This window comes from Lichtheimia ornata (genome assembly GCF_029851405.1).
Source record: "Lichtheimia ornata isolate CBS 291.66 chromosome Unknown scaffold00031, whole genome shotgun sequence".
Classification (NCBI taxonomy): Eukaryota; Fungi; Mucoromycota; class Mucoromycetes; order Mucorales; family Lichtheimiaceae; genus Lichtheimia; species Lichtheimia ornata.
Window position 1 is genome coordinate 3,358 of NW_026695351.1, and position 27,069 is coordinate 30,426.

The 27,069-nt window shown below is 43.8% G+C and overlaps 8 protein-coding genes across 8 annotated transcripts; 4 read left to right on the forward strand and 4 right to left on the reverse strand.

Annotated features, from left to right (window-relative positions):
• Window positions 1-3,945: 3,945 nt before the first annotated feature.
• O0I10_006736 (uncharacterized protein) lies at window positions 3,946-4,260 on the forward strand (the record flags this gene model as incomplete). Its single annotated transcript, XM_058486761.1, has 1 exon — window positions 3,946-4,260. The coding sequence occupies one exon, from the start codon at window positions 3,946-3,948 to the stop codon at window positions 4,258-4,260; it is 315 nt and encodes a 104-aa protein (XP_058342347.1).
• A 5,868-nt stretch (window positions 4,261-10,128) lies between these two features.
• Window positions 10,129-14,333, reverse strand: O0I10_006737 (uncharacterized protein; the record flags this gene model as incomplete). Its single annotated transcript, XM_058486762.1, has 13 exons — window positions 10,129-11,118; window positions 11,182-11,395; window positions 11,458-11,567; window positions 11,627-11,708; window positions 11,760-11,855; window positions 11,923-12,127; window positions 12,184-13,179; window positions 13,245-13,347; window positions 13,406-13,638; window positions 13,710-13,780; window positions 13,842-13,938; window positions 14,021-14,125; window positions 14,201-14,333. The coding sequence occupies 13 exons, from the start codon at window positions 14,331-14,333 to the stop codon at window positions 10,129-10,131; spliced, it is 3,435 nt and encodes a 1,144-aa protein (XP_058342348.1).
• A 217-nt stretch (window positions 14,334-14,550) lies between these two features.
• O0I10_006738 (uncharacterized protein) lies at window positions 14,551-16,664 on the reverse strand (the record flags this gene model as incomplete). The annotated part of the gene is made up of 11 exons (XM_058486763.1): window positions 14,551-14,744; window positions 14,806-14,889; window positions 14,953-15,281; window positions 15,361-15,612; window positions 15,669-15,775; window positions 15,841-15,965; window positions 16,035-16,068; window positions 16,124-16,155; window positions 16,233-16,296; window positions 16,371-16,395; window positions 16,453-16,664. The coding sequence occupies 11 exons, from the start codon at window positions 16,662-16,664 to the stop codon at window positions 14,551-14,553; spliced, it is 1,458 nt and encodes a 485-aa protein (XP_058342349.1).
• An 810-nt stretch (window positions 16,665-17,474) lies between these two features.
• Window positions 17,475-18,211, reverse strand: O0I10_006739 (uncharacterized protein; the record flags this gene model as incomplete). Its single annotated transcript, XM_058486764.1, has 5 exons — window positions 17,475-17,570; window positions 17,647-17,798; window positions 17,861-17,927; window positions 17,990-18,073; window positions 18,140-18,211. 5 exons carry the CDS (start codon window positions 18,209-18,211, stop codon window positions 17,475-17,477), a joined length of 471 nt encoding a protein of 156 aa, XP_058342350.1.
• A 542-nt stretch (window positions 18,212-18,753) lies between these two features.
• On the forward strand, window positions 18,754-20,505 carry O0I10_006740 (uncharacterized protein; the record flags this gene model as incomplete). Its single annotated transcript, XM_058486765.1, has 5 exons — window positions 18,754-18,901; window positions 18,982-19,109; window positions 19,201-19,309; window positions 19,378-19,557; window positions 19,607-20,505. The coding sequence occupies 5 exons, from the start codon at window positions 18,754-18,756 to the stop codon at window positions 20,503-20,505; spliced, it is 1,464 nt and encodes a 487-aa protein (XP_058342351.1).
• A 146-nt stretch (window positions 20,506-20,651) lies between these two features.
• O0I10_006741 (uncharacterized protein) lies at window positions 20,652-22,409 on the reverse strand (the record flags this gene model as incomplete). Its single annotated transcript, XM_058486766.1, has 6 exons — window positions 20,652-20,932; window positions 20,995-21,020; window positions 21,085-21,486; window positions 21,552-21,619; window positions 21,688-21,878; window positions 21,971-22,409. 6 exons carry the CDS (start codon window positions 22,407-22,409, stop codon window positions 20,652-20,654), a joined length of 1,407 nt encoding a protein of 468 aa, XP_058342352.1.
• A 405-nt stretch (window positions 22,410-22,814) lies between these two features.
• O0I10_006742 (uncharacterized protein) lies at window positions 22,815-24,240 on the forward strand (the record flags this gene model as incomplete). The annotated part of the gene is made up of 7 exons (XM_058486767.1): window positions 22,815-22,982; window positions 23,039-23,234; window positions 23,285-23,406; window positions 23,465-23,632; window positions 23,681-23,845; window positions 23,911-24,048; window positions 24,103-24,240. The coding sequence occupies 7 exons, from the start codon at window positions 22,815-22,817 to the stop codon at window positions 24,238-24,240; spliced, it is 1,095 nt and encodes a 364-aa protein (XP_058342353.1).
• Window positions 24,241-24,810: 570 nt separating this feature from the next.
• On the forward strand, window positions 24,811-26,758 carry O0I10_006743 (uncharacterized protein; the record flags this gene model as incomplete). Its single annotated transcript, XM_058486768.1, has 2 exons — window positions 24,811-26,001; window positions 26,078-26,758. The coding sequence occupies 2 exons, from the start codon at window positions 24,811-24,813 to the stop codon at window positions 26,756-26,758; spliced, it is 1,872 nt and encodes a 623-aa protein (XP_058342354.1).
• Window positions 26,759-27,069: the final 311 nt, after the last annotated feature.

A 27,069-nucleotide genomic window follows, 5' to 3' on the forward strand; every position in this document is an offset into this window, starting at 1 on the left:
TTCAATTTTTAGAAACTCAGCCTGGGCTTGCTGCATGACGCGTGTGTAGCCCTTCCCTTTCTTTGTGTTTTATCACCGCCCACAACCAATCGACTCAACATGCACACAATGCCATGTCCAATGCACTCATCTCCCCTGCAAATGGTCTCCCATTTAAATGGTATCTCGGCAACCTGTGTTGTTGGAAACAAAGCGATCGCTTACAAACAACTTTGACCAATGGCAACAGGTCAGCAGCATACAAGGCGTTGTTCTCTCCTTGGAAACAAGAAGATTCCCTGCCACTTGCAATGACAACATACTATGGCAAAATACACATGTATGTTAATTGTAGAACGCTCCATGATCGATTCTAATCACATTCATCATAGGAGGAATCGAAGTTGCAAGGCATGGCATCTCATCACTGAAAGTGATCGCTGCACGTATACGCAACACGCACAGTTCCCTGGAGACCATGATTCAAGAGTTCGATGATCTCAAAGGATTCGGCTCTTCCCCATCCAAGCGACACCAATGATGTCAACAATCAAGAGCATAGGACGTTTATCCAATATATCAATTCATCATGCATCATCACTCTTTCCTCGTCGTGAGTACTCTCAACATCCTCCTCGTTTATTTCAGGTCCTGATTTATCATGTACAATCAATCACACCAAGGCTCTTTGTGAAGGCATTCCCCCATCAATCTATCAGCTCATCACCATTTCCAGCACATTCTACGATCTCAAAAATACCCACGCCCACCAATGCAGATATAAACAAGGATGTTGTCGCCCACTATTCTACTCCAACTACACCACATCTCTTGCTTTCATTATATCGCTCATTGATTGTCCTCAACTTCAAAGCCCAAGCTGACGTGAGTACTATAGTGGATGGGCCCTTTATGAGTAACTCATGTACTAATATTAGATGATCATCTTTAGCGTTCATTCTTATCTTGCTTTCATTGTCTGGGCTTTCATTGTGATATTTGGCTCTTTCGTTAAGGTAAGATCAAGTCATTTTGCTTGAGGGATCACGTACTCTTAAATAACACATTAATCAGGCTTCGATGGCATGATGTATCCCTTCTGAGACTGAAACCTACAAGAGCTATTGGTTCACAAGCAATGGACACGACGACTTATTGTACATGCTCCACTTCGACACGAGAAAGCGGCAATACAGCACTAGAATGTTCACAATGCTGATATCAGGCTACAACAAGATCTTCATTCGGCACAGCATGCATGACCTAGACTCGACCAATGACAATGATTTGAAGAACGAATCATCGGCATTACTATATATACAATGCTATAAACAGCTGAAAGAGGTACGAATTGTGTGATTTCCAACTTGGTCCCAAATTCCTGACGACACTCTCATCAAATAGGCAACATGCACCTTTTGCAATGACAAGTTTTTACACGACGGCCACAACACCTTTCACCCATGCCCATAAAACAATAGTCAAGTCATTGCATCACAACCACAAGGGCTTCGTTTCAATAGAATATTATACGCACACGATATTATTGACGACCCCTCTTTCGCCATTGAGATGGCAACTTTGGCTGATTTGGGGTTGCGTGCTGTTGACGCTGTTGAAGCTTTGAATCAAGCCGGCAGGAATCAATGGAATTTCGATGTCGGCAAGCTTGGTGATATATATATATATATACATGACATCAATGAAAGGGATCAGGAATGGGAGTTCGTACAAGCAATGGACAAGGCCATCATTGCAAGTGGGTTGGGCGAACTTCGCATTTTCTAACGATATGATCACAGACCAATGGCTGTATGAAGGAGCTGTTACAAAGAGGTATATCATACGCCATATCACCACAGCGACGTTACGACGAGGACCATTCGTAGTTGGGATGGATGTTCGCTGTAGATCTTCCATGATGGCGTCGTGCAATTGAAACACGCTTCTTCAGCAAATCTATTTGATGGGCTATACAACATCAAACATTATGCAACTGTCGGCATGAATGGCAGCATCAAAGCGTCAAACTACCCAATCGCAACTATTTGAGGTGGTTAAACCAAAAAATACACCCGACTCGTACTGAGAGGATCAGACCACTTGGCGAGCATGGATATCCTGCAGGATACAATCATCCAAGGACACGTAGACATACACACAAAGCAAGAGGGGGAAGACCTTGCCAATTTAGCGACGAAGAAGCAACCAACTTTTGGGAACTACCGCTTGCCGTTAAGCGCTACCTATGGATGAATTTTATCAAGCATCCAAAAGACCATCACGAACAAGATCCTACTATGTGGGCAGTGGATCAGATTCTTTAATCGTTGCATACTCATACACATACACATGTAATCCCTTTCTCTCTTTCTCTCACATCTTCCCACTCATACTCAGTTTTAATCCACTGCATGTGAACGATTCTCTTGCTCCAGCCCATCATCTCCATAATCCAACATGAGAAAAATTATACTTGGTTAATAAAAACTACCAGTTGATAGCTCCTTCCTCCCATTTGCAACTGTTACTATTCTACTACATGTGAACTATTTCCCTGCTCCAGCCCATCATTTCCATCCTTCGGCTTTCTTAATCCGAGAGAGATTTGACTGGCATCAGTGCAACCTATTCAATTTTTGAAAACTCAGATTGGGCTTGTTGCATGACGCGTGTGTAGCCTTTCCTTTTCTTTGTGTTTCATCACCGCCCACACCGCCCACAACCATTCGACTCAACATGGACAATGCCATGTCCAATTCACTCGTCTCCCCTGCAAATGGTCTCCCATGGAAATGGTATCTCGGCAAACGGTGTTCATGGAAACAAAAAACCGCTCATTAACATGGACCATAGCAACGTATCAGCACACAGGGCGTTTTTCTCTCCTTGGAGACAAGAAGATTCTCTGCCACTTGCAATGGCACCATACCCAGGTATGTCAATCGTGAAACGCTCCATGATCGATTCTAATCACATTCATCATAGGAGGAGTCGAAGTTGCAAGGCATGGCATAGCATCTCTTAAAGTGATCGCTGCACGTATACGCAACACGCACTGTTCCCTGGTGACCATGATTCAAGAGCTCGATGTGCTTAAAGGATTCGACGCTTCCGCATCCATACAACATCCCTTACGCCAAAAGTGAACAATACCGAGCATGGTTTATGTCACGTGCGCCTGGAATCGACATTCAATATAATATAGCGAATGCATCAGGGCATAGTCAGCCGCAGATGGACTTATCAGCTGTTGATTTCCAAGATGCTTGACCACTTTATCAGCTTGATCCATCATGACAACAATTCCCACGCCCGCTCACATATAAACAAGGCTCTTTGCACCAACACTATCATACGCCCTTTCTTTCTACTTGTATGCATATCATCATCATCATCAATGGCCTTTGGTAAGTCTCAAGGATAGTCTTAATGCAATCCACAAAATGCAGTACTCATGCATCCATCTTTTTGTTTTCATGTACTAGTAGCTTACTTCATGGCTTGGTGTACTCATCGCTGCTTAATGACATTTGGCTGTGTTCCTCAACAGATCCTTTGTGGTAGGTGTAACCATCACTTATATATGGATAAACGTTATTAAAAGGATGTCTTGTACATTTGTAGGCAAAAGGAAAACCTAGATCTGATGGGGAATTTGGGACTCCTTTGCAGGTGACATAACTACATGATGTCCATTTGCCGGCATTTCACAAGAACAAGCCATGGATATCCTACGCGAACGTAGTTTTGGACCGTTTGCCGAACGACGAGTGACAGGCGATCTTGAGACTTATTGATTTTAATACCTGGACCGGAATTCAAGATGCCAACTTGATCAGAAAGGCAACCTGCACCTTTTGTAATGATGGGTTTCTACACGACGGCCACAACACTTTTCAACGATGCCCACAAAACGATGGTCAAGTCATTGCATCACAACCACAAGGGCTCCGTTTCAATAAAATGTTATACGCACACGATATTATTGACGACCCTTCTTTTGAAATCGAGGTGACAATCCTGGCTGATATGGGGTTACGTGCCGTTGACGCTGTTGGATGTTTGGACCAAGCCGGGAGGAATCAATGGAACTTTGAAGAAGGTGAACTTGGACCAATCGACATTCACGACGCTGCCGAGAGAGATCATGGTTGGGAGTTTCAACAAGCTATGGATAAAGTAATCAAAGCCATTGGCTTAGGCTTGGTTCGTAGCCAAACGATACTATCACAGATCAATGGCTCTACGATGGCGCAGCGACAAAACGATACCTTATGAGGCACATCAGCACTCTCCCCTTACGGCGTGGACCATGTGTTGCTGTCAGTTGCGGTGTCAACGACTTCGATGACCGTTGTGGATATATAAGCGTCGTACATCCAACAAGAACGGAACGTATCACACCACCAGGACCTCAAGGATACCCTGTGGGATATGTTCATGGAAGATCTCGTCGTCATACACATAGAGCTAGAGGAGGGCGCGCTTGTCTCTTTGGTGAAGAGGAAGCAACCAATTTTTGGGAGTTACCATTGGCTGTCAAGAGATATCTGTGGATGAATTTTTTGAAGGATCCTGAAGAGCATAATAATAGACCCGACCTTGTGGGCTGTTGATGAGCAAATGTAGTCATACAATAGCTTTTATTGTGGAAATCTATACGCTGCAACTAGTAACTCAGCCTGGGTTTGCTGCATGACGCTTGTGTAGCCCTTCCCTTCCTTTGTGTTTTATCACCGCCCACAACCATTCGACTCAACATGGACACCATGTCATATCCAATGCGCTCGTCTCTCCTCTGATGGTCTCCCATGGAAATAGTATCTCGGCAAACGGTGTTCATGAAAACAAAGAAACCGCTCATTAACAATATGGACCATACAGAGCTTATCCTCTCTTTGGAAGCAAGAGGGTCACCTGCCAGTTTCAATGGGAACGATCGATACGACAACAATGTTATCAAGTATGTCAATAGTAGTACGCTTCATGATCACTTCTAATCATATCTATCACAGGATGAAACGAAGTTACAAAGCATGGCATCTCATAGCCAAAGTGATCAATCACAAGCTGGTGCAGGCACTCCTCCAAATTTTCAATGCATGCATCGCTACTCTTTCCTCGTTGTGAGTACTTCCACCCACGTACAATGCTATCTTGTTTAGCAAATCCTGATTGATGCATTAGGTGAATCCTTTTTGTTAAGGTGACCCAACAATCTATCAGCTCATTACCACCAAGAGATGTAATCATGGGCATAATTAAAGATACATATCTCTATATTCATTTCGTGCTTATAAATCCGAATTTGTTGATTGAATGTTTTGGTGTGGGATATGTTTATTCTCGAGAAGAACAAGGAAACTAAGATTGGATAGTAACCTAAGGTATAACTATACACGAGCAGGTTCTGAATGATGGGTCTTCGTGATTACTCATGGATACAGCAGCTGGACGTGATGCAAATGCGCTGATATCGACCACTTCCATATGTCTCCAACATCGCTCTAGCAAATAGGCAGCGCGTTGTTGTAGCATTTGGTATTCACGTCATGGTGTATGAAGAAGGCATAACGCACGTGATTGAGTGAAAGCTCCTGGAATCTTTGACGCCTTTGATACCACATGTCGCTTCCTTGTCGAAAAATGAGGCACATGTTGAGATTTCGTATGGCGAGCATAGGGTGCCGTAATACCACTCATTGGGCCGCCACCGCTTCCAGGCTGATTGTCATCTCCATCACCAGTAGCACCTACATACTTCACCATCCCATCTTTCTTGCGCAAGAGAATGGCGAAGAGCTGGAAGATTTATTAGCCTTCATAGGAAGTATAACGAGCAGTGTGTCATGCATACTCTGTATCGAGTCAAGACCTTGCTGGATTCGAGCGTTGGATCCAAACTAAAGCAGCAGCATGAAAAGATAGGCCACCACATTCCTCAGCTTGGTTCAATTCTAGCCCCAAGCGTGCCGCCCAATCTTGATCTGCTAGGTATTATTCAGCGTAATTCCCAAGAGTGGTACATAATAAATGGGTCACTCTCTCGTAGCGGAGTGGTCGTCTGCATTTCTCGTGGAGCAGGAACAGTTCTTGTCGACTTCAGTCTCAGAAGGGGTACATCATGTCGCCTTTGCCAAAATGTTATATATGAGTATGTGGTTCATCAAGCATACGTAGTCATGTTTTACCTTTTTGTGAGGCCAATGCCATAATGACGACCGCGACAATGAAAGTAGGAGAACAATGACAACCTATGTATGAAAGCAATGATCAGCACATGGCACTACTACCACCTCCCAACAAAGACGAATCACAGTGATACGTACCTGAAACTGGTTATGGTCATTCCAGTAATCAAAGAGGGATGAATTGTTCGCCATGACTTGTCGCATTGAATGATATCAGACAATAACGCTTTGGGAAAGGGAGCAGCCGAGCCTTTATGGGGGACTGTGGTCAAAGGTGGTTGTTAATTAGCGGTTCTTCTGTTGTCACGCAAGAACGTCGTTGCCGAGTTACCTTTGTATGAAAGCCCAATGGAGGAATGACGAGTGCATTGGACATAGCAATGTGGAATTTCGAATTGGGGGTGGAGTTGATGGAGCTCGTTGTGTGATGAACCTTGAGTATGGTGCTGGGTACTCGTAGAAAGAATACGGTGGAGAGGAGTACGTGGGATTCGGTGAAGGTTCTCGTAGTAGGACTTCATGAAAAGGTGGAACAATCTAATTTGAGCTACCATCTATACCAAGCACGCCAGCCAACAGGGAATAGTAAGGCTATTCAAGTGTCACAGGGATGAACAAGCGCTACACGAATCATTACAATGAGATAATTGTTGTTGGTCAATAAAAGCTTTTCTTGGGACTTACCGTATAGCAGACCCTTGACAGTATACACCGAATGAAAGAGGTGCGTGCTTACGTTTGTGATAGCAATCTTGCTTTTATAATGTGCATGGCGTGGGAATTGTTGTCCGTGCAAGAAAAGGGGGCTGTGATGGATCATAATGGTAGTAACAAGGAAGGGGGTGAAAGGGTTAAGAAGAACGAGGTGGATGGAGCTGCAGCATCAATTTCAGCAATCTCTATTCTAACATCGGGCTATTTCATTCATATAAGAAATAACAATGAACCAAGGGAATCACATCCACCATCAAACAATCCAACTTGGCAATCTTTCTAAGGTTGACCTGAATGAAATTACGTGCCCTGGTTCCAGGATCAGCTCCACATTAAGAAAGTACCAATCGTTAAGCTACAAGGATATCCTTAAATGGTGCTAAAGGTTCCCACCTACCACGTTTGATTGATAAGATTGGGGTATGGCTGGTATGAAAGAAGACGTCTCGGCAGGCAATGAATTTATCTTGTGTAACTGACATCTTTCATGCGTTGATTTTTAAGGTACGGTCTCGGAGTTACCAACGATCGGCAAGCCAATGATCACGCAACTTTGACAATGAAAATGAGGATTAACGTGGAATCCAAGGGGTAATTTGATGGGCCACGCCTTGATCTCATCCTTAGTATTTTGAGGGCTTCTCCTATATCACTATACACTTTCAGCATGGTTGCATGATCACCTCTTTATATACACACGCGTACTGAATCCACGACGCGCATTTATGAGGCCACAAGGTGTTGTGTAAGAATTGAATGTTTTATATGGTATGATTCCAACGGGGAGTTTTATTGTAAGCGAGCGAGGGAATATGATTCTGAAACAATCCTGCATACTTTGTTACATCTTACAATGCTACATTGCATACATAAGCTCATCCAGTTAAAGATTCCAATGACCCGCCCGAGCAGGCCATCAAGAATTGCTTGGCCATTCAATCTCTCAGTGCTCCAAGAAACCACCATACGCAACAATTGTTTCTTCTTGACACTATCCTCCTGCAACCACCAACATCTTGATTTGAAGCGTACTCAGATCGAAGCCTTCTTTTTCATCCCCATGCACCAAAAAATCCGATAACGTGCTTGGTTGTTCAACTCCATCCTGGTGTTCGTGATGCCTTGGGACTTGACAGTGATAGCATGATGATCAATAATCGTACTACGATCGCCATTAATGAGAAGCTGGCATAAAAGTTGATGGCATAGAAGCTATATCATTACCTTGACCATTCTCCTCAGCCATGATCGTATGGTTCTCTGCGTGTGCCAACACGAGATTACGAACGATTTTAAGCATGGATCCACCAAGACGCCGGGCTTTAGGATACTTGGATGAGTGGCGTGCTAATGGATGATTGTGCTCTCCATTAAAAGTAACGACACGCCAACGACCAGCTTCTTTCTTGTATGACACGCGCATAAAAAACGGGCATTCATGCCGACTCGTGTAACTCGATCGTCGTGTACCAGATGTTGGTGTATAACGACGTTGCTTGCCATGGTGCTGACATCGAAGAATCATGTATCACTTTGCACCTTTTGTTGAACTATCGGTGGTGGTCAACGAAATGCCTTGTAAGCTTGACCCATGCTTGGCATGCCTCACGTCATGAAAATAGTCCACACCCCGTTCGATATTCCTGACAATGCATAAGATGATGCGATATGGCGCGGACATAAGGGACACCGATACTTGGCTTGTTTGAACCCTTTGAGCATCAGCGTTCAAAAAATGATGTCGAGCTGTTGTCTACGAGTGGTGTAACTCTCAACATTTTCAACAGGACCATGAATGCCAGGGAGCTGTGCTATATGGTGTAGCTTGTAAACGTTCACTTTGGGTGCAAACTTGATGATGCAGTCTTTGTTGTGTTTGGGGAAGCTCTCATCATTGATAGCAATTGCCTGTGTCGTGTCCATGAATAATCACGTGTATCCATCATCCAGATTCAGCTCGTGTATGGTTACATCCTAGATTACTTATCCAATTTTAGTTTCCTTGTCCATTCTCGAGAATAAACAGCCCACACGAGTATCACACACACACTTACCATACATACACCTAAGCTTGATCATACTCGTTGATGGTTCAGCGCCCTCACTCCTCGAAATCATTGCGTCCACGTGACGACCACAATACCATTCAAAACTTGGTTCAGCAGGCATAATACAATCCCGCTTGCGTGGTTGTGCTGATTGAATGGCTGGATGTTGTCGCAAGTTGTCAGGATGACGAAACGGTAAAAGAGCCCGTCGTAGATGTTTGCACGTGATACTGATACGACAACATCATATGTGCGCTTGTATCATCATCCAAGCCGATGCCTTTTGATAGAAACGGTAACCGACACGCGCCATCACATCATTCTTGTAGCAGTAGATAGAGGATAATCAAGGAAGGGTAACTACGTATTCGCGTTGCTCTTGTCCACCTTGATCTTGTAGCTGCTGAAACGCACTCATTGCCATAGGACTCTCCATGATGGTGAGCATTCGTTGAAAAATGACCATATCATCACCGCGAGGGGTATCTGGTTGTTGTTGGTTTTCACGTAATCAAACATTGTCGTCATGAACATTGCAGTGGCCTTGCTCCCAATTTCGATTTATAGAATCACTCCTGTAAACAAAGAAATCGTTAGCGTACTATTATTATCGCACCTGAGAATTGATTGTTGTCATTACCATTGGGATGTTGGCAAGCATTCTTCTCTTGCTTCCACCAGGTGGGGCTTGCCAATACAGATCCAATATGCGTAGAAAACCTCCTGGTATAGTCGCATTGAATGATATCAGAGAATAACGCTTTGGGTGGAGGGCGAGGGGATTTATCCCTGTAGACATTCATCCATCAATCAATTTGCGAATGTCGTCAAACTGCGGACCGGCGATCCAGTCGCAGTGAATTTCGAAACAACCATCCGAGGCTACAGAGGGGCCTGTGGTCAAAGGTGTTACTTTGCGTTGTTCTTTGGTTGCCAAGGAACGTTGTTTGCCGGGTTACCTTTTTCAATGAGAGCTCATTGGGAGAGAGACGAGTGCATTGGACGTAGCATTGTGTAGACATGCCGTGGCTGAATGGGTGTGGTGGTGGTGGTGGTGCTTGCAATGAGGATACAACACAAAGAAAAGAAGAGAAAGGGACAACCCGCATCATGCAGCTAAGATAAATGTGAATTTCAAACCGCGTCTTGACGACATTGTTATGGTTTACTGTTTATGGATTCAGTTTTGCTTTTTATTTAAAGATATCAGAAGTTACATATGAAGAAGATTCCTCTGAATCATTGTAATCTGCTAGTTGCAGGATAGCACGCTCTTCATCTATTATACCAAAAGGCTGAGCATACTTGTTGTAAAGATCACTCAAATCCATCAATTCAGTGTCAAGTTCTCTTGCAGCCTGCTGACTTTCGGGGGTTGCCATGGCATTGAGTGCATGTTGTAATCGCATCTGTATCCGTGCGTATCCGATACTCCTTTCAAGTTGCTGAAGCAGCTGTGTACTTTCTTGAGCCTTTTGTTGTTTTGGATCACGACACCTTGCATTGACCATGGCGAGTGCGAGATATTCTACCCGTTTTAATAACGGTAACCCATTCGGCCGTGATGCCAATGCCTCCAGATAAAGCGCTGCTTCATAATATTGTTCTTTCCGCCGATAATATTGCCATAAAAAGTCCATGCCTTCCACCTCTGAAACACGCTCCTTGAAGAATGGAATCAAGAATTTGCTATCGACAACTAAAAGATCCCGCTTGTGACCTTCTTGAAGGAACCACTCATATAGCTCGTAATGAAAATGCTTGTCTTGATATGAAAGGGCCGCCTGGAGAACCCGATTGGCATAATGAACAGCCTCAGCGTGGCGGTTGGCATCAGGGGTATTGCATGAGGCTCGTACGGATTGTAATGCCCGAAACACGTGTTCATAACATCGCTTTCGCTCTTGATGGAATTGCTGACCAGCGGCATCACCAAATGGAGCTCGACCTTCGGTATATGCCAGTGCTTGTTGCTGTGGATCAAGCTTCTGGGCACGCTCAAGTGGTAATTCAACAGAGCCAAGGTAATAGTGTTCTCGGTCATATGCGGCACAAATCTCTGATAACTTTTCATCCGTCAAATAATCAGCTCCTTGCTTAAAGAGATCCAGTGATTCAGTCAATGCATGATATCGTTCTTGCTCAACATCAGCTCGTTGTGCTCGTCGTAGATTTTCCACACCCTGCAAAATGGAGGAGTCATTCATTAGTTTCATTATAGAGGGAAATAAGGGGTGTCTATTTACCTTGTAGAAAGCAACATCACTTGGACCAAAGAATGAGCTACATTTACGTCGTAGCAGATCACTGACAATATCAAAGCCAACATGGGTGTGTGAAGCACCATACTTGTTAATGGCAGCAATCACCAACTCCCTCGTCATGACACGTCCACGTGGATCCTTGAGCATGGTATCGAGTGACAGGTTATGTATCTCGCTTCGAGCACTTTCGGGGATACTAACGTGCCAATGTTTATATGTCAATGACCATTCATTGTCTTTGAACGTGGTACTACTTACCCTTGGAATATCTCTTGGATGCCTGCATCGATTAAAAAGTCGAGGAATGAGATTGCTTCGATGCATTGTGTAAGGAGGATATATAGGCTATGCAGTGATTGTTGCTCGTTCTAGATCCATAACGTTGTTAGTGAACAGACTTAAATAACGATTGATGCATTTTACTTACCACCAGTACTTGAAGCATTCCTTGATCAGCAGACTGGAATCGAGAATCTGTAATGTTGGCAGATGCATGGAATTCTTGGTTGCTATGGAAGAAAATTAGTATTCGCATTAAGAAATCCAACCTGTACACTTACGCATCCATGAAGCTCTTTAAGCGAACAAGGTCACGTTGCGATTCCAAGAGCTTAGCTTGTAATTTACTGGTGTTTTGAGTTGCCTTTGGCTGGCTACTATAAGGGGGGTGGTGATGACATTGTCAATAAAGCAATGAGGAATGATAGAAAAAGCTCAACTTACGTGATTTCAAATACTTTGAGGCTCCAAACAGGCGCCACCAAACGTGCAAAGTAAAGTGCAAAGCCATCATGTTTGCCACTGTAAATGGTATTTGCTGGTCCCGTTGCCTTGCCAAGGAAGTTGCTACCTGTAGTGATCGATGGTGCTGCTGCTGGGCTTCCTCCACATTCGAAAAATAATTGAGTCGCACCACGGATCACGCTGACTAGAGAAACAATGAGCATCCCACCAACAATGAATGGTTGGTATCTTTCTTCTTACCTTGTTCATGGGTTGTGGCACCAAAGTTGGCACAAACAATGGCGAGACACATGGCACATGATTGGACTCGGCCATAACCGGCAAAAAAGTCAAGGAATTCACGAGCATGTCCTTCAATGTCATCCCGAGCGTTCAAGAGCAATTGTTGTAAAATGTCGACAGGTCGTTGTTTAACAAAGAAAGTCAATCCTTTTCCACTGAGAACAAGGAATTGTCGTGGTGGTTCGGTGAGTCGTTTGCTGATTTCATTGATGCATTGTTTTCCCTTTGGATGCACGTTGGCTTCGGCAATAGCGTATACGCGTCCATCACACTCAATAGATGTACTCGTTTCCACAAGCGTCATTCGTTGTGCTGGTGAAGAATAAACAGAGGATGCTGGTGTGGATGTAGGGAACGTAGTAGAAGTAGTGGTATTAGTCGTCGTTGTCGTATTGTTGGCATCAAGCTGGCTGGCGAAACTTCTCATATCGGCTGCCGTCATGATGATTTTGTCTTTGTCCTCATTCATAATCTTTGCTGTAATCATCGTTCCACAATCGTAATAGGATTCATGAACAATGCCGTTTGGATTTTCTTGTCCCTGCATCATGGGGGTTGCACCGGAAAATTCAACAGGCGGTGGTAATCGAATGTGGATCAATTCCAATGCATTGGGTGGCTGATCATCTTGGTTGTTTGTCATATAGCGTAATGCGTCGCGGTGATGCGTGAAATACATGCGGAAGCCGCTGGTGGAAACGGCTAAAAGATGCACTTTTTTGGACTCGGCTTTGGATATGACGTGAATCGCTCTGATTTGGAACTCTGATGGGTCAAAGATGACTGTGCTTTGTCGACACGCTAGGCGAGCTTGATTACAAATGTCATTGTTGCTGGCAACAATCTGGAATGGATTGGTGGGATTGCCCAAATACACAACGTCGATGGTGGACATGTTGCTCAGCATGTATAAAACCTTCCGTTCACTGTCAATGGCAATTTGGGCAACTTGGACTACATGATATGACGCTCTTTTAGCCCATATCCTTCCATGCATCCTTCAATTGATATCCACATACCTGGTGCTTGCTTCCTCAGAAATGTAGGTAGGTAACTGTTAAAGGGAGTCTGGGTACGAGTAATCAGGCTACAGCCGTGCCGTTGAAACCATCCGCGCTTTTGCTATATAAACGCATGTCAATGCCAAAGAGCTCCAACCTCATCCTAATGAAATACTTACATGATATTCTAGCTCATATACACGTCCATCATCTCCCACCATGAATATCCTGCCATCATCAGTTCCAGTGATCTGGGACATTTGCACACCATCCGAGGGAATTGCCAAATCGGTGAAAAAGAGGGAAATCCTGTCACCAGCGACACTATGGTCGTCAATGGAGACTGCCAAGATACTAATGCTCACAGGTGTTGCCAACACGAGGACATAGTTGTAGTTTTCACCAAAGCTATCTGTGCATGTGTTAGGAAGGAATTAGAGACGATGATGATGATCTCACTCATGATTATACATGCATACATACCAGGCTTGGGCTTGATAAGGCCAACACCACAAATGATTTGATCTTGATCCTCGTAGGTATAGAAATCGGATCTAAAAAGGAGATATCAGTAGGCTGTCATAGCTATTATCTCTAGTGCAGCATGATGATTACCCATCCACATAGTTCCACAAGAAGAGGCGGTGATCAACAGTTATCCACGCACGCTTGATTTCGGGTAGCACGCCCATGAAACATCGGCACTCGAGTTCTAGAAGATATACAAAGTTGTCAACGGTAACCTTGATACACAAACAACCCGTTGCAACAAGTGACATGGCGTGTTTACTTACGATCGATTTGTTCAGCAAGGTTGTCAGGGATCTGGATGCTGTGGCTCTTTATAAAGTCCTGTTCGATTGGACTCACGCGTTTGACATAGTTCTCTGATGTTGGACCTATGTTGATGTAGGTTAGCAACAATCTAGATGCACTCTTTGATCGCGTGGGTGGTGCACGTGTTGTATGCTTGCCTCGTAATAAATCTGCAAGGTCAGGGTATTGACTGTCGCGTTTGATGAGTTGCTCAATCGTTGCACCCGCATTGGTCAAGGACGCATGTTGTTCGGCTGGTGAGAGATCCCGATGAACCGTTGAGCTGGCCATGGGCTTTAAAGAGGTTGAGTAAAAGAGAGAAAGAGAGAAAGGGACGCAAGCACACACACACAAAGGGACAATGATTGAAAATGAAGGCCGCTTTTTTTGTCGGATTAAGCCAGCGACCCAGTTGCACCACACAAGTCACAAGCACCTTTTTTATGCATGGTGATATGATTATTATACATGATGGAATGCTTTTCTATTACATTATGGAGAGGGTAAATTACTTTGTATGATCTCGTCGCATCTTGATCCATTTTTCTGGTCGTTTCTTGATATAGATCAATGGTATCCCAAGGAGAATCACCAAGGCACCAGCAACTGTAAATAGAATACCGTTGCCCATAGCACGCATTAAATCAGATGATAAAAGTGTACCAATACCAGCCATGATATAACGAGAAAGATTGTTGCATGCTATAAAAGAATGGATACGTCATTAGTCGATGCATTACACATGCATTGGAATCATCTTTACCAGTGACAGATGCACTCTGGGAACGATGACAGTCGACTAAATAGGTCGTGAGAGTCACGTGGGGAAGCATGATCCCAAAGGAAACTATGTAGAAATACCATTTATGAGTAAAACAAGGCATGTTTGTACACAACAACGTTCATGTACCAAAGAATAAAAACACCATGGGAACACCGAAATGGACATTTTCTTGCACACACCAGCCATAGCCCACACATGAGCCAAACAAGATGAATGATGCTATGCATAAAACAGGGATGCTGAGTCGCATTTCAGGATACGTGGGTGCACCGATCCCTGCTTTCCTAACATTGCGGTTGTATACAATATCCGAGAGACGACCACCAATATTGCCGCCTAAAATCCCACCGACGGCAGATGGCAAAAAGCACAAACCCACTGTACCAGAATCCAGCTTGTATTGATTGGCATAGGTCCATGCAAATAACGTGTTGAGTAAATAATAGACACCGAACCTTTTTAGAAATCGTTAGTCTTTGTTGTTGTACTACTACCATCACGTGCATTGTTGTGCGTGGAAGAAGTATGACTAACATGATTCCAAGAAATATCACAGCCACCAGCACATTGGGAAATCGTAGCAGCTTGAGAGCACCCACGGGATTAGGGATCCTTAGTTTTCCCTTTTTAGTTGAAACGTCTGCTGTTGCTGTACTTGGATCAGGCCGATACGTTTCAGGTAGAAAGAATAAAATCAAGGTCCAAATGCAAAAGATGAAAATGGCCACAAACCAAAATGTGGATCGCCATCCAAATCTCTCTGTCAAGTAGCCACCTATGATGGGTCTAAAAAAGGCGACCATTAGGAATACGTACATGCAATGGGTTATTCCACTTCTTACCCTATGGCAGGTCCTGCAATTGGACCCACAACATAGAACGAATAAGCACGCCCTCGTTCGTGGGCTTCGAAACAATCCGCCAAACTACCAGCACCCAGTGACATTACCTGAATCATAAGAAAGCGATGATGTATAAATAGGATTGAATCGATTTGCATAATGATAAACGTACCGAAGATGCACCCACAGCACTGACGGCACGAAAAACGATAAGCATGGCAATGTTGACAGATACAGCACAGCAAATGGATCCAACAATGGCAATTGCAAATGATACAAGGTAAATGGGTCGTCGTCCTACATAGCATCCAAGCGATTGATGAATGATGATGATGTTTACAAGCGTGAGAGAGTGGAATTGCTTACCGGTTCCATCACTCCAAGAAGCCCAAACAAGAGGCTAAATAGCAAAGTTAAGCTTCAAAGAATACATGTATCAGAGCTCTTCGTCTTACACAAAAGGCGGTGAGGAAAACAAACAATGAAACTAACCGATGACTGCATGTAAGTACCAAAAGGTGGTGGACACCGAGTTGAAAAGGTGTTGCAATCGATCATAGTTACCAGATGCGTTGACAGCGGTGTCCGTTGTATTGAATGCACGCTGTACTTCGGTCAAGGCTGGGTACTATAAGGGCAAGTGTCAGGTGCATGATGATGATTTTTGGGTGGGGTTGTTGGACATTTGATCCCGCTTCTTACATAGACGGTGGATGCAATCGGGTTCCTGGGAGAAAAATGAATGAATGAGAGAGGCATAAAAACACACTGTTACAACTCCTACACTGCACCAGCAAATGAAATGATGATCAAGATGGTCGATTTTTTCAATGTTGAGTAGGAATGTGGATCCACCGTCGAGTCGCTTTTCCAAAATTGCCACCATTTTTTATGCATCGTCGTTGTTGTTATTGCCAGCGCTTGTTCTTTGTTGCTATGGTCATCCGTTGATGTCGTTGACGCAACATTCCCCTCGACATCCTTTTCATGTAACATCCTTTGTAGTAGTAAAGAAAACAAAAACTAAAGAAAAGGCGGAGAAGGCTGACAAAGTAGCCAAATCTTTTATAGGCTAGTTTACAGGAGGGAAATCCTTTTTCCTTGATTTCCGTGAATGTCTTGTAATCTTGACGACCGTGTAACCTGGAATGAAGGCGACACATGGCAAAATCAAAGAATTGATTCTTGACAACCTTTTTGTCCTTTGTGTGGGATCGAATCCATGCACAATCCAAATAAAGGAGTTGTCAGTGATTAGATAGTGTATGTGAATTGAATACAAAAGCAAAGAGGTCGATGCCCTGAAGAAAAAGAAAGGATTAGGTAATCGTGCTTTGCATAAAACTGATTGCATCATAAATGATCTCGATAGGTGACACTCATTGGCTACACTCGACATATAAAGAAAATCTAGTGAGTGGTACTAATGTTGGTGTGCGCTCAAGGCAAATGACGTTTATTGATTTCATCCCACCACTACCATTAAGGTACGCTGAAAACCTTGTTTACTCTCATGCTGGAAGATTCCTCGGCTAGATCCGCCACATTCCCATGATCCTCTTAATCACCACTATCACCACTATCACCCTATTCCCATCACCATTACCCCCATGTCAACGTTATGGTTCATTGTGATACAGTATACAGCTATTGGTTTAATGACATCCAAACGAAAGGTGGTGGACACAAGGATCGAGTATTGCGAGCAGCAACAATGAGCATCATATAGCGAAAGGCAGTAATCAATGAATGAGTGCATGTCATTGTTTCCTCAAGTCGAGCTTTATGGATCCGAAAAAAGGGCAACTATGATGGTGGTGTTGGAGCAATGGATGATTTGAGTAATGCTTGCTGCATAAATGGCTTGAATTCCAAGGCCTTCATGGCTTCATCAAAGTTGCACTATAGAGGGAACTTGTTTAATCCTTGCATGCTGCCTTTTCTCCCCCTCCGTCCCCCAACTCATTTTATCATTTACCCAGCGACGCTCTCGAACACGCATTTCTGGCCATGTTGGTAGTTCTTGCTTGACATCGAGTTCATAGACCCAAAAGTATGACTTTGGACGACCGTTGAATGTATAATCCATGTAGTTGCCAATGAATCCAGTGATATCGCCTAATACACCAGCTATCCAGGAACAGCCATGTTATATGATGATGATGATGATGGATGAACAAGATCAATCTTACCCTCTTCGTATGTCTCACGTTTGGCAGCTTCTTCTTGAGTCTCATCATTCTCCCATCCTCCTTTGGGCTATATAATAAAGATAACGTGTTATGATGCGTTGAGTCTACTACCATCCTATATATACTTACCAACACCCACACATTGGCATATTTGCTGCTGGTGATAATGAGGACTTGCTTGGTTTCCTTGTTGATAGGGATAGCGACGGCTACCTGTTGTAATACGTTTTGTTAGTCATTCGTTGCCATTGGAGAGAGCACACAGCATGGGGCAATGACCTGTCGAGCACCCTGAGCATCGTAATTCTGCTTTTCTCTGCCAACACGGGCATCGGGAAGTGGGGCATTCATTTTAAAGAGTGAAAGAGAGAGAGAGGAGAAGAGGTGGACCTGAAGTGACTTGTCAAACGAACGCCATATGGCAAACAGGAGAGAGAGGGAGAGAGACGAGAGAGAAACAATGATAAACAAAACCCAAATTATGTTTTATTGACAGCTACTTAGCTTGCATCACAGGTGGTAGCCCTTGCATATGAATGGGGCCATTGTCACTGTGCGTGTGGATGTAAGAATATCTCTACGTCTCATTTACAGTAATTGCAGGAAGAAGTTGATGGTTGATTGGTTACACACATGTCTGCGGATTCTCATTTTTCCCTCTGAAATATGGACACGGACCCACCACCCGCATTCATCCGAGAAACAATCAAGCGGGAAGGCAAGAAAAAGAGCACACCATGTGTGTGTGTGGGTGGGCATGCATATGTGTGTGGGGATAACATCAATGACGGCATGGGTAATCTCCGCGGTATTTGCTTTTCAGTCTCGCTCTCTCTTTTCCTCTTTCTTTTCCCTTTCTTCTTTCTTTGTTGTACCCTAACCCAAAGATCACGATGCTTCGTATTACACTACGCAATTCTATAAAACCTTTGCCACGTCAACAACCTGTATTGGCAACTACAAAACGATCCTTTTCAACCACTCGACAACTTCTCGATAGCCATAGTCATCATCATAGCCATCAACATCCTCACCCACAAAGTACGTTTAGCTGGCAGCATCATGATCCTACAGACTAGGAGGACACCTTATTAATGTTGATGATGATGATGATGCTACAGGTGTGCGTGATCGAATTTATGGTACACGACGTCAACGCTTTTGGATGGACAAGATTCTACAACGCGAAAATCAAAAATCCGTTTGCCCCACTCATCCCGGCAAGGAACGCAAATTGATCGAAAAGACGGCAAGTGTGCTGGAAGAAAAAACGCCCGATGGCGTGTTACACACACGTGTCTTTGTTTCTTATTTTGCCGCATGAAATACAATGTTGACAGATTGCAGACAGTGCCATGATTGAATACTTGCCATTCAAATCGTCTCCCGCTCTTTTGGATGACTATATCACCGTGGATGGTCGCATTCGCACCGGGAAACTTTTGGAAGGTAAAAAGGAAGCACAACAGTGTCATAGGAGGAAAGAAGAAACTCAACGTCCTTGCATTCTCTAATAGATCTTGATGCCATGGCTGGCTCTATTGCTTATCAACATATTGATAATGGTGATCCTCAAGCACGTCCCGTCACCATTGTTACAGCATGCGTGGATCGTTTTGATTTATTCTTACCAAAAGCGGTTGAAGATTACAAGTTGACAGGTCAAGTGACGTATGTGGGAAGAAGTTCCATGGAAAGTAAGTAAGCTACAACTTCTACAACTATCATTTAGTTAACTCGATGTAGTCTTTCTTAAGGCCGAGACCATCCCTGAAGGCATCCAGGATCTGGATTTGGAGAAGCAACATACCCCGACTTCGCAAGATCTTGTTGGTCATCTTAGTCCCAATACGGTGCTCGCAACGCGCTTTACCATGGTTGCCATTGATTCCGTTACCCGTAAATCGGTCCAAATCAACCCATTGAAAACAACTTCGCCTGCTGAAGAACGTTTGTTCGAATTTGCCATGGCCAACAAGGCACGAAAGAAGAAGGCAGTTGAATCGTCGTTGAGCCGAATGCCACCTACACCAAGTGAGCGTCTTGCCATCCACGATACGTACCTTGAATATAGCAAGTACTTGGGCGGTGAAGATGATTCTTTCACAAGTGGTGTCTCAATCGAGGAAAGAGTGCCATTGCCTGAAGATGTGGTATGGATGAAGGATACACGTCTTGATAGCACGTTCCTGATGCAGCCCCAAGATCGTAATATCCACAATAACATTTTCGGTGGTTACTTGATGCGTCGAGCCTACGAGGTCGCCTATGCCAACTCCATCACGTACCTAAAGTCAAGAGATGCCATGCTCCTTGCAATGGATGAATGTGTATTCCGCAAACCTGTGCACGTTGGTACATTGCTTAATCTCAAGTCTGAAATTATTTATGCCGAAGGTCATCCTCACAAGTCATTCCAAGTGCGTGTTGTTGCTGAGGTCGTTGATATCAACAAAGGCAAGAGTGAAACCACCAATATTTTCTACTTCACCATGGCTGCCACAAGTGACAAGGCATCCCCACGACGCATCCTCCCAAAGACCTATGCAGAGACCATGATTTGGTTAGAAGGAAAGCGAAGACGACAGGAAGGTGTACACTCTCGACAAAGTTTGCTTCATGATTTATCAGGAGCACAAGCGTAATGATAATAGATATTAAACATGATGAGCCAAAGAAGAAGTTTTAATATAGACATGTTGAATGAATCATATATACGAGATCTAATGTAATTTGTACAGTGTTGAAAGTGAAAAAAAGGACAATGGGAATAGGGGGGATGATGATATCATTATGCTGGTAAAGACGTTAAATACTGCGTGGTGGCGAGTGTACGCTTCAATGGTCCTTTGATCATAGCCATAAAGACAACGGTGATAAACAAAACTGCCACAAGGAATAGCATGGGTATCTTCATAGAGAATCGTCTCGACATGTCTTCGCTCCATCCCAACACCGTAACAAGCAAGACGCCTCCAATATTACCTGCCGAAAGCAAATAACCAGCGGGTGTATTTTCATTGATAGGATAGTAGAGCTCACTAGCGTATTGAAAGAGCACAGGTGTAATGGCTATGTTATAAAGACATGTTGATTAGTAGCTAGCCTGCGTTGTTGTATATACATCATCCTACCTGATGTGGTGATGCCAAGGACAATACTAGAAGAAAAAGGCCATGTTACATTGCTGACATTAACAACACAAAGGAACCATGTACGCTTACCATGACACGGATACACCAATGAGGGAATCGAATTCAATCGATAGGTATAATCCAACACCACTCAAAGCCATGCATGCTGTAAGGAAATTCGATACCAATCTATATCGGAGCGTCTGATCCAAGTAATGTCCAATGATGCAACTAGCAGGGAACCCAATGACAAGCATGATAAAACCGAGCCAGCCGACAAAACTTTCATCGATCGTGTCCTGAAAGGGTGGCATGAGAATTTGAGCAAGGAGCGTGATCACTGAACATTGGACACCCATAATGACTCCATAAGATGCCAGCATGTAATAAAACGACGGCTGTTTCCAAAGCATGCTACCACCACAACCACCACCATTGCTGTCATCATTGTCATGCGATATTCCATCATCCCTTGCATCATGCGGAATCAACCTGGGTATCAAGAATGAGTTAGGATGATGTTGAGACACTCATGCAGCCAAGAGGATAAATCCTACCGTTGTACATCTGGTTTTCGTTGAAATGCCAACCAAGTGAGCATGAGGATCGATGTAGCGAGGAGAAACTATATGCATCATCGAGACGCATTAGCGTGAATAACATGTATGGGCGGCGATCGAGTTTAATGTGTACCTGTAATAATAGTAACCAAGGGATATCCTCCTGCATGGTATCGGGCATAATAGCCATGGGGCTCCATATACATCCAGCTGCCACACCAAGATTGTTTGCTGATACGCCAATAGCCGTTGCCAAGTTGGCTTCGTTTTCAGGAAACCAATCACCTGCCAGTTTCGGTGGGATCGATAAGATGAAGACTTGACCTAGATAGATAATGATGATGTCATGTTGTATAAGCATCTCAGGACATGTATGGATGGATGATGGTGGTGATGTTGTCACTAAGACTACTTGCCAAATGCAGCTACCACCTGACCAACGGAGAGCACCATGAATCGATCGGGCGATCGGCCTAGCCAACGTATAGCAGCACCCAAAGCATTCAGGGACGCACCAATCATGACTCCACGCTTGAGGCCTGTACCGGCTCCTTTGCTGTCCTCAAAATAATGCAGCGTCGGCTGTACTGCAAAAGGATAGAGAAGCATATACACCAACGACATGGCGTTAATGGCATTGACCGTAACCGGTGTCACCGATCCAAAGTAATAGTCGACGAAAATGTAGAGGCATGGTGCAAATGTGTCCCACATGAGTGCACTTGAGAACGACAATAGTGAAAAGACAAGTAGCACAAACCAACGCCAATGACTGATACGTTGTTGTTGTGAATGGTCGTGAGTGGATGTTTTTATAGTCTTGTCTATCAACGCATCATGTTCAGTGGGTATCATAATTTTGAAAGAGTGAAAGAGAGGAAGAAGATGGGTGTACAGAGGAGATTTTGAGTGGGTGGGGGAGGAAAGGAAAGGAAAGAAGGAAGAAGATGGCGATAAAGTTGATCTTTTATAAAAAGAGTGTTGTTCCTGAATGTTAAACATGCATGGTGAATGAGGTATACAACGGTGCATGATGCAACAAGAGGTATTAATGGCATGTATTGGCTACTGGAGGGAATGATGATGGGTGTTTCCATGTGTTTCATATGTTGTGGGTGCAAGATGGCAGATGACTCCCAGAGGATTCACGTGTCTTATGCTGCTGCTGCTGCTGCTGCTGTGCTGTGGTGAATGAATGATGCGGACTTGAGATAGCATGATTGATTGAACGCACCCCTTCTTCTTTGGACAATCATCATTATGAACACTCGTTGGCAACTTCAATATGAAAAGCTATGGAGTCGAAAGCTTCAGGATCCAATCAATTGTTTGGCAGTCGGCAAACCTTTCCTTGAAGAGCTTATAGAAGAAAATGATATCCTCATTGGAAGTACAGCAGGTCGTATCCTCATTCTGAATCAATCCAAGGTACGCCCCCCATGCATGCACACGCATACGCACACGCTCAATTCTCGTCTTGGTAGCCTCCTGAAGTGCTCATGGAAACCAAAGGTGGCTCGATCCAGGCAATGCATTTATACGATCTGACAGGCCTACGAGCTCAAGATCTGGTGGTGGGAGACTCGAACGGTGTGGTGACCATGTTCTCGCGTCAACGGTTTCTGAGTAAACTGGATATCGGTTCACCAGCAACACACATTTGTATACATGAGATGGAAGGTAAAATGATACACGTTTCTATCCAATGTCGAGGTCTCATCTTTGCATAGCACAGGGATACGAGATTATTGCCGGAAGCATGAATGGTCAAGTGACGAGTTTTCATCCACGTGAGCTATTTTGGACATTGGATATTGGAAGAGAATCAAAGACAACAGCAACGCTAGGCATGGTAAGTTTAGAATCAAAGAGAGATCAATGATCCAACATCTAACACCTTTGGTATATAGAATCGATATCGTGCTGTAGGCATCCATTGTATACTATCTGCCATTCTCAATGATCGATTCAACAATCCTCAACGTACGCTCTTGGTGTGTGATGGCTGGCCCTTTGTACACTTTATCCAAGATGGCAAAAGAATCCAATCAATACGTGTGCCAACGGTCATTCAATCGGTAAGAAATGCTGATTCTATCAGGGAAATCACTCACAAGGTATATTAGATGGCAACAGGTCGCTTTTTATCCGCATCATCTGCAAGACGTTTTCGAGTATCATCTGAAACATCAAGACCAAAATATCATGCCGATACAGATATTGTGATTGACACCAATCAAGTACTTTTGGGTGGTCAAGATGGATCTGTGTATATTATGGTTGATGGAGAGGTATGATACAAAGGGCAATCAGAGAGAGTGGGAGCAACGGTATTGACGTTGTATAAACCTTACAGATTCATCCTTGGTTCAAAGTTGGCTTTGGTCTTTCCAAGATTATGACTTTTCGGCCGACCTGCTTACCAGACAATGAACCAGATCTTGTAGCTTGTGTTGGGCTTGCAAATTGCATTCGGATATATAGTCATGGCGAGGTAAGTGAAGGAGTTCATTGTTTGTCACAATCAATTGATACATAAAGGATCTAGTTGATTTCCGAAATCAAGACGAGCGATTGGCCACAAGATATCACCGTAGGGGACGTGAATGCAGATGGACAAGATGAGCTAGTGGTTGGCCTGTTTAACAATATCGTTGAAATATATGCTTGGAAGTTGATACAATAATGATACAGCATGATTTGGATTGTTGGAGGTGGTTAAGAAAGTGACAATAGGGTAACCCTGGCAACCAATTTCCTTGTCAAAATAGACAACATAGCAACCACGCACCATACAAATCAAGGAATGTATACATTAAATGATCGCATTGACAAATAGCTGTTTAAATAGATATACTATGGATGGTTTAAAGTGCTTTGGTTTATTGATGATTACGTATTGGATGATATGTCTATCAGCGTTACATAGGAGAGATCTGATCTGTTATCAGATTGCCACGTTAATTTAAGGTTTAGCCCATGGCAACCGTGTAGCGAGGGATAAATGGAAGGGATCATGGTGAATAGTGATAGGTTTCATGTCCCTGATTCACATGGTTCCAAATTGATGGGTAAAGAACGATCGATAACTAACATCAGCTGATTCTTTTGTCAACGGCTGCGTGCGCTTTGACTGGGAGGAGTTCCGAATTGTGGTGCACGGTGGTGGTGCATAGCTATTATTATAGCACGCCCTTTACGCCTCCTTTAACCCGACTGCATCGCTTCGTCCACGCTCCTACAGTTTGCTGATCCAATGAAGATAAGGCCAAGGAATCCTTTGGCTGGTGCAAACATTCAACAAGCACTTGAAGACACAACTGCCAGTATCACCGTGCAATCGACCAAATGCCGATCTTTCAAGCCGTATGATCACAAGCCATATAATATCTGCCGAGCCTGTAGAAACTCCAAATCACTCGATTGCCGTTTTTACAACATTCGTGGGTTTGATTGCAGCGATAAAGCAGGGAGGACACCACGCTTTGTCAATTATCATGGACCTGATACGCTGAGCAAGTATTTCAAGCATGGACGAATACGACATGTACAAAGGCAGCGCAAATACTTGCTTTCCAATATACGCAAAGGGCTCTACAAACTTCTGCAGGCAGACGTCAAGGAGCGTAAGCAACATGGAAACAAGGTTCGACGACGTCCTCCAACCGAAGACGACAGGCACATGTGTGATTTATGTTCAACAACTCTATTTAATGCCCACTACATGTGTGCCGTATGCGGTCTGGATATGTGTCCATGGTGCTATAATCAAGAAAAATGGAGCATTAAAGCCTCTCGATGTTCATACAAACGCTTTCACGACAAGAGCCAGATGGTTCCCATGGAGAAGTTGAACAGCGACATGATTGACAACATCTTGGAGCAGTGTGACATGGATGTGGATGAATTATTATCTACCAGAAGCAGCAGCAGCAGCAATGTCAAATGTCAAAATGACCATGACGCAGCACGTGATACCACCATCGACGATAAGGAGAGCATACCAATGAAGCAGGAGAATGACAATGGACACAACATCATATCAACAGCCGATTGTAAGAATGATGATGATGGCAACGCCAAGAAGGAACCTAATCAAAGCAGCATCAACAACATCAACATCGTGGAAGCTGTTATTGACAAATATTCAAAGAATGGATATCTTGATATTGATGGGATCTTGATCACACTCGACGTCTTTCAGCAATATTGGAAACAAGGGAAGCCTATGCAAGTACGGAACGCCATGATGTCCAACAGCCAGCGATCGTGGTCACCAAGGAGCTTTATCAAAAAGTATGGGGAACAGATTGCAGAGGTGATTGATTGCCATACGGGAGAGCGACAAGACATGCAAGTGGAGACGTTCTTTCGTGGATTTGATGATCCAATGAAACGACCCAATTATGACCCTGTGACTGGAACATCGCCCATGTATAAAATCAAGGCAAGTAAAGGAAGGATGGGGGGGGATTGAATATGGGATAGATGGATGGATGGAGGATTGACTCTATTTTACATAGGATTGGCCACCCAAGGACGACTTTGAAAAGTGCTTTCCGGATCTTCATCATTCATTTATGGAGAGCTTGCCGGTCAAAGAGTACAGCACACCTGAAGGCTATTTCAACATTTGCAATCGTGTTCCCAAGAGCCAGCTACCACCTGATCTTGGTCCCAAGATGTTTATCGCCTATGGATCCGAAAAGGGAGATGATGGAGTGGGTACCACAAACCTGCACTGTGACATGGCCGATGCTGTCAACATCATGTGTTACGCGTATGCGACCAATGAAGATGCCGGTGCCGTGTGGGATATTTATCCATATGAAGCGCTTCCCCAGCTACGAGAATTTCTTACCAAGATTGCCGCGGAACGAGAACGACCCATTGCTGACCCCATCCATGACCAATGGCTGTATTTGAACAATGAGCTACGTAACCGTTTCCAACAAGAATATGGGATCTCGAGTTGGCGTATTTATCAAAATGCCGGTGATGCCGTGTATATTCCAGCGGGATGTGCCCATCAAGTTGCCAATTACCATAGTGCAGTCAAATGTGCATACGACTTTGTCAGCCCTGAGAATATTGAACGTTGCATCGATTTGACCAATCAATTCGCTAAAGTACGTCGAGAAGATGCTCTTCAAGTACGAAATACCATCCTGTTCACCTGGCACGATACTATGCTAGCTGATTAGCTCATCATCATCATCATCACCTTGTACAATTCCCTTCTCCTCGCCTCTTCATCCCTTAAAGAAGAATAGCATCATCATCATCACCATTGTATCAACATCCCATGTATTATACGTTTCTCTCAATGAGTAGATGGATGGTAGTGGTGATAAAGTTGAATGTATATACATATATAGTCGACCATTGTTGTCAAGAATTCTGTATAATGCCGTGTGATCCGTAAACTTTACTGATGTTGCACGAAAAAGGGATAACCTTTTTGTCACACAGATCAGACGCATGATCTCGACCTCGAGTCTTTTTTTTCTCTCTC